Source organism: Chelon labrosus (genome assembly GCF_963514085.1).
Source record: "Chelon labrosus genome assembly, chromosome: 22".
In the NCBI taxonomy this organism is placed as follows: domain Eukaryota; kingdom Metazoa; phylum Chordata; class Actinopteri; order Mugiliformes; family Mugilidae; genus Chelon; species Chelon labrosus.
In genome coordinates, this window is record NC_140355.1 from 7,734,589 (window position 1) to 7,746,916 (window position 12,328).

The 12,328-nt window shown below is 39.8% G+C and overlaps 1 protein-coding gene across 2 annotated transcripts in view; it reads right to left on the minus strand.

Annotated features, from left to right (window-relative positions):
* Positions 1–334: 334 nt before the first annotated feature.
* galt (galactose-1-phosphate uridylyltransferase) overlaps positions 335–12,328 on the minus strand; it is a 37,572-nt gene continuing 25,578 nt past the window's right edge. Inside the window, exons 10-11 of one of the 2 annotated variants that reach the window (XM_084571634.1) lie at positions 1,376–1,530; positions 335–758 (exon numbers count right to left, since the gene is read on the minus strand). In XM_084571634.1, the coding sequence (XP_084427760.1) occupies positions 678–758; positions 1,376–1,530 (236 nt within the window). In that variant the 3' untranslated portion in view covers positions 335–677. Of the gene's footprint in view, positions 759–1,375; positions 1,531–9,633; positions 10,044–12,328 lie in introns of those variants that run through there. The other variant, XM_084571633.1, reaches the window with a different exon arrangement.

Genomic DNA, 12,328 nt, shown 5'->3' on the forward strand with positions numbered 1-12,328 from the left:
GCGCTGAGGAGGTGTCGAAGCATTTACTGTATAGGGACTTCGCAAGTTTAAGGGGCTTTATGATTGTAATTGCAAAATATGCATAAAGATAGTCATCTGTGGAACCCGTTTCTCATTTTTTTCACATGGCACCCCCAAAAGAAAAGTTTGCTTGCATGCACCCCTGCACGTCTGAATTAGTGTTGCAGTAAACTGAGTGTTAATTCAGGACAGTATGGTCTGTGTTGATTTAAACAATGGATAGGACATCAGTTAAAATGAACCACTGCATAGTTTGTAACCCATTCACCTCACTCACACTTTTAATGTAAAAACTTACACGGGGAACAAAATCTTTCATTTGAATCACAATTGAGTCTTTGTGCAAAGAAACCATTTTTGTTGAATTTATTCAAACAAAGTTGGGATAAATTTTAACAGATGGGACATCAGGGAACAAAAGAATAATGTCCTCTCATTGTCTCCTTTAAGACACAGATGAGGGGTTTAGTCACAGTTTGTTTTAAGTCCATAATTACAAGTAGCCCAGTACCAGCTTTGTGCACACACAAATGTTTTAGAAATATCTCGTGCATGCTGTCGATAGGAAGCTCTCAGAAACCCTGTGTCAGCGAAGGCACTTTAACGTGTTTTTTTTTTACGCTACTTTTTAAACACAAAGAAATGCACTTTCACTTTTATTTTCCTCCTCCTCTGGTTTCCTGGTTCGCTCTGCTTTTATAGTGCTCCTCTGGGAGGTTTCTCAGCTTCTCGGCAGCCTAAGACAAGAACACAGATTTAAACAGAGGGTGAATCCATTACAATCCTGCTGACGCATTATTTTAAGTGTTCTGTAAAGCTAACGGTTTTACTCGGTAACGACACAAGCTGCTTATCTAAACTGATCTTTTTTACTGCAGTAATAAAGACACATCACCCTCCTAAAGGTCACAATATTATCCAATTTAAGTTTAGATTGAACTGTGGAAACCAGGAAGCGATGTGGAGAGAAAAAACATTGTGAGACTGTCCTCTGATTGAAAGACATTAAATCAGTGCTGGCTAGACTTGAGTTTCACATACAGTAAGGGAGAGAAATATTAATACTAAGTTGAAATAATTTATTCTCAATTGTCTAGAAAGCTTTACAGGTACCAGTGGATGTATGGTAAATGTATGGGCTGTGTAAGAAAAGATGTGCATTATTTCTTTTGACAAGCTCTCATGAAAATACATCCTTTTTTAGCATTTTTTTTCTCTCCATGTCCTTCCTAGGACAGCTGTGATTTCAGGACAGACGAGACGAGAGTTCTCCAAACATTTTCTACAAATCCATAACATTAGTATCCATATGACACCAGTCTCTGTATTGTGTATATATGTATTAATGTATGACCTGTTCAGGCGTGAGGTCCCTTTGCTCCTGGGCAAGCATCTCGTACCCCACCATAAACTTCTTAACCGTAGCTGAACGCAGCAGAGGAGGGTAGTAGTGAGCATGCAGCTGCCAGTGAGAGTTGTCTTCTTTTAAATAGCAGCCAGTTGGGGCCCCTGATGAAAGACAGAGAGGAGACATTTGACAAAGACGGAGACAGAACCAGTCTCCAGTCAATCAGAGGCATTGTTCACATTGGTTGGTGGCTGCAAAAAATTTACCCAGGTGTGTCGAGGTAGTTAAAGTCTTAATCACGCTTTTTTTTTTTTTTTAACTCCACGGTGTTTCTGAAAGTCATTATATATCTCACGTGAAATGCTTTTAGACTGACATATTCACAGGTCCTGAACAACCTTGTGTGACTGGAACCATGGAATAAACACGGTCATAAATAATGAATATTATATTTGATTCAGCCCTGCAAATGATCAAATGTAATTACAATGCGATGCAATTAAAATAGGAACAAGACACAGACGGGTGACTAGCAGACATTGAATCTGACTTGAATATTTAACCAAAATAAATATTTAATCATGTATAGGTGATGTGTTTCTGTATTATACTTTATAATCAGGCTCGAGGAAACTGATGCACATTTAACCCCAAAGTCCCAGGCTACCTTTTCACCTGAGAAAATATTTCCAAATTTAATCAGAAACAACTTCATAATTGTTAGGGCGAAATAAATAACCTTGGGTTCTGTGAGTAAGAGACACCTGGGAGAATGCTGAAATTTCATAAAGTGTGTTGTCCCATCAGAAAAACTTCACAAACTAACATTTTTACTTCTACCTAATCCAAACGGTAAACCAGAGATTAAACGACAACCTTATAACAATACGTCAGTAAATACTCTCGTTTTAATCTTGTTCTGAAACACAGACTGTATAAATATGGACAACGTCTCGCCGCTTCCTTGCATTGGCCAAACTGACGCTATTTTCCCAGGGACACTGGCGGCGCCATCTTGAAACTTTGGAGCCAGAGTCTGCGCAGTACGGCCCAAGAGTGGAGCCACTCAGAGCTGTGATAATGATGATCCACCCACACTTCAGTCAGACACTCACTCAAGTTTTCATTTAATTCATACTAAGCTCTGCTCTACCTCCACCAGTTACAAGGAAATGTTGAAATATATACTTCACTTTCTCTTCTCTTTCTCTCTGTACTCTCCCACGTCCCACGCTCCTTTACAGACCGGTTGGTAGTTGCCATTATGTCACATCCTGTTTCTATAGCGTATAACTAACTAAAATTGCCACTTGAACGTGCCTCCGCATTATATTAACTACCTAAAATGAAAGAAACCATCCTTGAAAAAATAAATATTTGACATGTATTTCAGTGTTTTAGTTTGCCCCAAGTCCTATCCACTAACATGGAGGAGGTGGAGCTTATGACCTATACTGCAGCCAGTCACCAGGGGGAGCTCTACTTGCTTTGGCTTCACGTTTGAGGAGCAGTTATCTTTATAAAGTCTATGTTCTGAAACTTTGAAACAACAATGAAGCATTCATTCTAATCATAACTCTGCAGCCTTCAAAAAGATAGAGAAATTGTAGCGAGAGACCCTGGTTTTTTAAGTACTGTTGTTGTTGGGGGGCATATGGGTCACTATTTGCTACTTATTCTCAAAAAACATGAATATTTTAGGTCCCGTCGAAGAAGTTTTTCTGTGCTTATTGGACACCCAACCACCAGAACAAGTCTCGCTGCCCTTGCTCAAAATTACAGCTCAGAAATCTCAAGGAACAAGTGGATGCTAATTTGCAAAACACCAATAGTAAATCACCAAGGATGCTGAAACTACATAGCGGTTTCAAGTGCTACTCCCAGCTACACTGCATCCCCTTGTAAATTCACAACGTGCTGACATGGGCGATAAATCCAGCTAAAGTCTTGGTAGGATTGTCTCCTTTGAGGTGAAGGCAAAACATCGTTTGTATTATGTCTTTATATTTGGTCGAAAGCTTTGAAAACTAAATTGTCTAGAAGATTTATTTCAGCAGTTTGGTGCGACTTTTTGTTTCCCGCATCACTGCAGACCCACTGCATTCAACATGCAACACGCTGATGAGCCCCCTCCAACCTCAGTCGCTCAATAACTAAAAGACAGATACCCTCTAAGACACCATCAGAAAGTTAGCTTTCAAGGTGACTGTCCTCCTTGAAGATGGACAGAGGGGGGAGGTGAGGAAGAGGAAGAGGATGGGCTCAAACTAAAAGATGAGCTTCTTAAAAAGGTCACAGAAAAACGCAGGGCTTGCATTAAAGCAAATGTAGTGACCCTGGACCTCCTCACTAAAACAGAAAAAGAGCTGAGGAGGAGGGAGGAACAGTACAAGGAACATTGTGAGGCTTTGGAGGGGAGCCTCAAAGAGATGTCTCGCAGGGATCAAGACTGGAGGAGGACGGTGCTGCATGTAGAGAAGGAGTAGAGAAGGAGATGTAACTGCTCAGCAAGAGGCCGCTTAAAATGAGGAAGAGTGGTTAAAGGAGGAGAAAGAGGCCTTCCAGCTGATCTTTCGACATCAAAGTAAGGGCTTATTGGATGCTAAAATAAATAGGTTTCAGACTATTTACTGCAGTATAACATTTTTCCTCATTCCAGCAGCTCACATTTAACTCAAAGCAGCAGGAAAGAAAGGAAAGGAAAGGTGACGGAGTGAGAGGAGAAGAAGACAAAGAGAAAGTGATGGTCAGAACAGATGAGAAAAAGGGGAGAGAAATGTGGAAAGTGAAAATGTGGTGAAAAAGAAGATGCAGAACAGTGAAGAGAATGATATGACAGAGAGCAAGGGAAGGAAAAATGGGAAGGCAGCAAAGAAGAAGAGATAGAATGAAATTCATAGAAAATCTCTTCAGTAGTTTGGGATGTGTAGTCTTTTGTCACCAATCTCAGCAAATTAATGAAGCTACAGTGTTTAGTCCACAGGCTGCTCCTGGCAGATAAAACACATGCATGTTGCAGAATATTTATTTTCTTAATATCTCCGTGAAACTGGGGAACAGCTAAATACCAATGACAGCACAATCAAACACTAAAATGGTAATTAGGAAAATGCAGGACGCTACAAGCACATTTATCTCTCCGCCATCCACACGACATGACAAGGCCCTGCACTCATTAAGTCCTTTATGCTGCACATCAGACATCCTCTTCACAGTTAGCTGACAAGGTAAATTAAAAGAGCAGCCTTTGATTATATTGTAGGTAATATGGCCTTAATTTTCCAAGTCTTATGAAAAGGACAACATGGTTTTCTGACGAGACAAAAAAAAACAAACAAAAAAACAGCAAGTGTAAAGGTTGCTTTTGGAGCTGTTATTGTGAAAGATATCATTCACAACATTTCCATGGTCCTCACAGATCTGTATTCATCTACTCCTGTGTCTCCTGTGTATAATGACAAGTGTGGCAGCATACAGTGTATTGGGAGTGCACGGATTCTATATTTACAATGGTCAAAAAGTTGGCTGTGAAATGACACTAAATGATTTTTTTTTCAAAAACAATTTCCTGCATCTTCTCGTTAGAAATCTCTCTGTGGTCTCCCGAGACCCCGTTTTGCATTACAAATATTGTGAGACCACGCAATGAGATTAGATGTGTGGGGGAGATGCTACAACTCTGAGAGCACCGTCAGGCCTGAAAGCCCAATGATGTTAAAAATGATGACAACAAAGAAGAGCTGAGAAATACCACACATCTCTGGAACCAAAGACAACATTAGGTTTAGGTTGAAGTAAAATTGTTTTGAAACTGATACATCTGTAAATGAATCGACATCGAATCAAATCAGGAAATCAGTAATGATGCCCATCCCCAAAGCCGAATACACAGGAGGTGTTGCAGTCGGAACAGCGAACACAAAAGTGTTGAGTTTCTGGGATGGACAGAAACATGGCGGTAGCAAAACAATGAAAGGTGAAGAAAGCTGGAATCGGTGTGGGGTGCACCACTGCAAACATGGGTCTGTCTCAGTGTTGTCAATAAAGCTAGGAAAAACTGCTTCTACTTCTTTTGTCATATTGATGCTCTGCAGTGGGCAGAGGCACTTTTTAATCATTCACAACATGTCCATCAACTGAACTAATCTGGTCTTCTGTCTACAATGAAAAGTATGAGGAGCACTGCGAGCACCCAGATTCAGTATTCACCATTAACCAATTTTCAAACTTGTGAAAATGACAGCCGAGGATGCCGCAGGTCCTGCAGTTGGAACAGTGACCACAAAAGTCTGCACAATGTTTCCGATAGTACAACTATACTCATCATCAGTATGTGTACTGGGTACATTTAACAGTCTGTAGCTAGCTTTAGCTTGGTAGCTCACATGGTCAAATGTCATTCCCTGTATAACACGTAGTGTTTGATTTTAAACAGCACTACACACACCGTACAGTACACTACATTGAAATATTTCAAATGAGACATGCTGTAAATGTTATTAAGAAACCAAACATACAGTTTTGCTGATTATTGATACAGCTTCTGTTGTCATAATGGAAGTCAATGAAGTGATTAGGGAAGGAGAAACAGCAGTGGCATATACATATATATAAATGTGTATATATATATATATATATATATATATATGTATATTAAAAAACACACACACAATAAGTTAAAAAAATCCGTGGAGGTGTTGCATTCTCAAAGAAAGCTTTTTCTTTCGAGTCAGTTTCCTGACAATGGAGCCGATCAGACACTAATAGAAATGACAGGAGGGCGACATAAAGGAAACTAATGAATGGGGGGAAAGAAAGGGACTAACAAAGAAAAGCCTGGAGCATCCAGATAAAGACTGAATAGAGACGGATGCTGCTATTAGTGGACAATTACCCAGCTTTAAATTGTCTTTGGGCGCATTTGTTCTGCTGCACGTGTGTGAGCGTATGTGCATTATTTCAGAATATACATGACGTTGTATATTTTAGAGGGGTAGAAGTCATATCATGCATAACATACATAACATGTGTAACGGATTGATTTTATACTAATATCATATTTCCAGGATGTTCATTCATTGTGGGGACCTACCGTCACTGTACCCTCTACATATCTATCATCCTGTCTCTGTGTCCTATGGTCCTTCACCCAGCCTTAATATTGTCTGTGATGTGTTGTGTATATTCTCCCTGAAGGAATGAACAGGTAGTGCATGCAATCCATGATTTCCCAGGTGACTCCACTGCCTCTAAGTATAAGTTTCTGTGTCTCTATGTACGTGTTTGTATGTGAGTGTGGATAAGAGTGTGCGTTCCAAAATCAGGTGGTGCGTGTGTGCAGTATGTCTACGCTATATGTGACAAAGTGTGTTAACACACTACAGCAAATCGGGTTTATCTCTTTTCCCAAACCAACTTCAAAGAAGTGGTGGCAACAAAAGCGGACTGTCGCCTCGCACTGGCTGCGTGCGGACCAAAAGGTTGCCCTTGTACACACTACAATAACTACGGTCAACAGCCAGCTGGGACATATATTCTTGCCTGCGGGAAAGGAAATGACTGGAAGTAACAAGATGCTAGGAACCTAAGAAGAGCTACAAACGGTCGCACAAAGCTGGCCTAACCTGAATCAGTCAATCATTCTTAATGATAAGGCAACCGTGAAAATGTTTGCATATTTGAATGTTCGCATTAGATAAAGATGTAAAATGAGAAAAGCCTTCCGTGTACCCTTTGAACTTCTTAGTTTTGTGCACTTTCATCACTTCTTTTTTCTTCTTGTGCGGTGCTTTCTCAAAGCTTAACTTCCAATTAGAGAGATCTCTGACTCAACACGCTGAATCGGCTGAAAAGGTGCAAGGCACACTGGAAAAGACAGAGCCACACTCACCAATAATCCGAGGTGTGTTTATCACCCTAATTCCATTTGATGAGATTAATACAACACCATTATTTTGAAAGCCTGTGTACCATTTAAAGAGGCTGTTTATATAGAAGCTTCAAGACGCACAATATAAAACACTAGCGGTCAAGTCATTTGGATGATTTGGTGGATTAGGTATCCATTTGGGGGTTATCTCAGGATAATGACTACTTTTGGCAGTTAATATTAATAATTTACAGATCCAAATATTCTATTTTTCCTTACGGGTAAAATGTCTGCTTGCTCAGATATGTTGGAAAATATCAGCAGTGACTAAATTTAAACGGAATCTTGTATTCTGTTAATAATTAAAGTAATAGCCCAGTCATAGCATGTAACCACCGGAGTCGGAAAAGACTGGTCCGCCTGGAAGAAGTTTTGAATTGTACTTAAATGGCTGGTGTAAACTTTTAAAAATCTGTAAACGTTTGATCCGATCGATTCGCCGTGGGGGAAATAAATACGCCCTCCCTGCCCACGTTTGAGTCAACTGGGGTAAACACTGGATGATGTAATGAGTTTCCAGGAAGGACAGGAACACGGAGGTACCAAAACGAGGTGTTCACGTGTCCGAAAGAGAGAACAAAGCCAGAATCGATGCAGGCGGCAACACTGGAAATTTTAGATTCAACAGATCCACTTTGCACAAGTCAGAAAAATTACATCCTGATTAATGTTTTGTGGCGAGTTAAGGCGTACTGTATATCGTATCAGACCGTTTTATTTAGCCGTTGAGTTGCAATCTCAGAACATCAGGAAGATTGTCATTGGGTCAAAGAAATACTATGTTAACACAGTTGTTTACTGTGAGATCAGATTTTTTAACAGGTAAACTAATAATAATTTTATAGACTGATTAAGTTGAAACTAATACATTTGTTATCAACTTTTGTTGCTCTCTTGTTCTGTCTCTCTTCTTATGACATTGAGTTCTTAACACTTTCCTCTCAGTCTTTGTTCTGTTTTGAACCCAACTGTAACATCTCACAAATTATCAGATGTGTCTGTGTTCTCTGACATCTCCAAATAGAGACATAGTGTGAACGAGGCATGAGTGATCTGTAATACTGTTTTTGCAGTAGTATATAACTGTGTGCAAGCTCATTGGCAATATATTAACGCATTATTAATTGTGAGTTTAAGTGAAATCTAACTCGAAATTCCTTAAAATGTCTTCGGCAGATGTGCTCACTTATTCATTTTGGCACATTCTGTTGGCCTCAAATGAGGCAAAACGACGTTTATAGCCTTCAGCACCTTGCTGGAACATGAATTTATACGTTTCTAAGAAATAAAACAGACTAGAAGATTAAGGCCAAAACATTAGATGTGCATAAGCTTTCAACACAGGGAACTGTAGACTGAGATTTGCTTCAAAGATTTGACATCTGATAAAATGAGAAGAAGAAAGTGGGGCGATGGCCGTGTCCTCCCATGCCCTCTGTCCTTTCTGCCGCTCTGCAGTTAGGGTGGCAGTGTATCATCTCTCTTTTTATAAACCATCTTTCATGTGGACTGCCTTGTTCTGAGTGCCCCTTCTTTTGGAGGGAAAACAGATTGACAGCAGCATGACACCGACCCAGGTGGCCGGTCTGAAAAATATAGAGCTCATTTTGAAAATTGGCTCTCTGAAGCTATTAAATTTATATGAGTTACATCTTGACTATGAAGCTGTGGAATAAATTAGACGAGATACGTTTCAACCTTGCGGTTTGGTTGTTATTGGTCAGACAACAGTACGCACCTCGTTGGCATTGGGCTCCTAATGGAAAATGGAACAAACAACTTGGAGACATGGAGAATATAAATGGACAAGCCTGTAGGAAAAACACTCTTCTGTCTCTGTAAGGCTGCAACATGTTCACAATAACGACCCAAACAAATAAATCAGGAAAAATTACTCATATAACAAGCCTGAGTCAGGACATTGGAGGGAATTTTCAAACGGATGAGAGGGATTTTAGTTCTTAGTTAAGGGTTTAAAGTGAGGAACAAAGCTACAATTGATGTGGGCAGTGCCAATTAAGAAGTGGGACTCTTTCGGTCCATCTTGGTCATCTTTTTTTCTAAAAATGTATTCAGCTCAGTGCTGTCAACAACAAAAGCCTCTTCTTCTCCTTCTGTTATATTTCCAGCCAATTCAACGCTCCACAGGGTGCTGAACTACTCGGCACCAGTCAAAAATGAAATATTCCGATTGATGTTTTGGGGCAGATCATTTTATTTAAGCTTGAATCTCTAATTAAAATGATTTCAATCAGCTCAAAGAAATATTGCACATGCACAGACATAAAGTGTGGTATGTATAGAATTTAGTGTTTTATATTTGGTGAACCCTAAGAACAGCAGAGCATAATGGAAAGATTTCGACCCTATAACACTGTTAAATTGTCACTAAACCTATTGCACTTCATTGTGAAAAGAATGTGCCTGTAAAAAAGTAAATAAAATTGTGTCGATAATAGTCAGTGAGCAGTGAGATTTCCTTAAACTGAAACAACTCACAGGACACAGCCGGTGCAGAGATTGAACCTGCACCCTTTAGCTTAAACAAGAATCCCTCTGACCACTCAGCCATGGTGACACTGCTCTCCTTTCTGTCATTCGTCACCTCATCGCATCGCTGCACTCGGCTAACCTCTGTTCCAGTTTGAACCCGATGCAAGGTGCTTCTCTGACTTCTCTCAGCGAACAGTTCCTTCACCGTCTCGGGACAGGTAAACATCAGCCAGCATCTGCACTTGAGCCTTACTTGAAGAAAAAGAGATGTCTTGAAAGCAAACACCCTTCTGTCTAAAACTTGGGGGTTTGTGCAAATTGCATCTCCACGGCAGCGGCAGCGGCATTCTGCAAGTTTTGTCAAAATGAAATGTAATTTGGCCCTTGTTACAAAGGTGACATTTCCCTGCATATGCTTATTCACTCTCTGTCTCTATCGTTACTGGCTCTTTCATTCCTCTTATGCATAATGGGACATACTTGAAGATGGGTGCAGCACCAAGACGCATAATTTAAAAACGTATTAAACATATTCAAGATATAAAACTGCAGAAAACACTGAATAGAGGTTTTTAGAATGACGTAAATGTATCTGCATCACAAGTACTGTAAAAAGAAGTTTCTTCACCAATGCTGCGATGTTTGATTGTATTATAATCACTTAATAATGCAGGTATTAACACTAAAAATCTATTTTTCTACAAGAAACAACAGCAGTGATTGAATTTTTAGAAAATAACTAATGTTTACTCAGCTGTGAATCCTCCAGTGGTAATGTGAATAAGCGAGTGATAAATCTCCTGGTTTGAGTGGGACTGATCACCATGGTAGCCCATAAGATAAGTCTGACGCAGTTCGAACAAGTTTGCCTTGTAACATTTAGAAAGGGTCCTTTTTAACCCAAACCACAACCTTATACAAAGGGAACCAAGGCCATCCTCCCTCATCAGCAAATGTGTGCTCATACACGTTGTTTCTGCAAGAAGTCATCAACCTCTTCTGTTGCTGATGTGTGTGTTGGATTTGGGGGGAATTTTCTCCTCCAAAAACATATATGCAAGAAAACAGACACACACGCAAATAACATCATTCAAATAGGGTAAAAATCAGAGAAGACTGAAAAGGCGTTGTACACTTCACCATGGTGAAGTTCATATGCATATATGACCTTTACCAAATGGAATAGAGATATGGAGTTAAAAAGACTCATTATCGCAGGTTGGTGGAAGCCAAAAACAGAGCTAAAAGATAAGTTAATATTGGATAACATTCATCTTCATTCATCAAAAAACATGGATGCTAGGCGCCGGGTCGGGTTGGCCCACAGTGGTGGCGCGCTCTGTCGCAGTGGCTCCATCCAACCATGCAATTTCATTGTATAATGACAAATAAAGCACTTTACCTTTACCTTACCTTTATCTGATGAAAAATACAACACTCCAAATGTTGCTACATATCTTATCCTATTTAGTGCAGGGTTGGCCAATACGTAGATCGCGAAGGGTCGATCACGTGCCATTGAAAAAATGTTTTAGATGTTAGTCTATCATTTGTCTGTTGCACCTCCAAGACGAACAGCAAGACAAATTTCCAAGTGCAATGTCAACAACAACTCAAGACTTAAAGGGACAGCACTATTTTTACAAAGGTCTTAGAATAATAAAAACAAAGATGGATAGGGATTTTACCACTGTAGCAATAATTAATATGACTTAGGGTAGGTATATGTAGGTAGATAACGTTGACTTGGCCATGTAGAAGTAGACCGCAAGCCAAAAAAGTGTGGGCAAACCTGGTTTAGAGCTTATTATACTGCCCCCAAGTGGCCAAGAAAATAAGAAATTGAGGTTTATGTAACTAAATGCAACCATATCTGGTTTAATAGAACCTAATTTCAATGTTAAAATGTTACATAAGATTAAATTAAAGACATCAGTTCAGTCAGAGCAGCTCTCTATAAACTCTTGACCACTTTATCATTTAAATATGCAAAAGAACAGCTCCGGTTTCTCTGAGCTACTTTATCTGCTGTAAAAGCCTGGAATTACAGCACGAGTGAGTGCTCTTTACCTGTGAGCACTACTGCTTTACGTAAGAGAGAACATTCTTAAGGCCTTAAATATTCCAGTGTGTCTGAGATTGTGGACTGAAGTGGTAATGCTGTAAGTAAGTGGGTGACATCAAAGCCGAGACTTTCACGTGTAATTTCTTAGAGAAGAAATGACTGAAATGCAACAAGTTATCTAACATGAACAAAATGCACCTTACCTCACATACATCTTTGCCAGGACACTGGAAAGGCTAATAAATATTCATATGTGATATTTGTGTTGCCGCACGACATGTGTGCTTGGGAAATTATATTTCAGAGAGGAGACTGATGAAACAAGGAAATTGGTGGAAGGTTTGGAAGAGGAGCCTTCTGCATGCAAAAACGCATGTCACAGGGTGCACGCCGACTTCAAGGAGAAAGGGAAGGAAGAAGAAAGTGACAGAGAGATGAGCATATAGGGGAAGAAATGGTAAAGTATAATAAG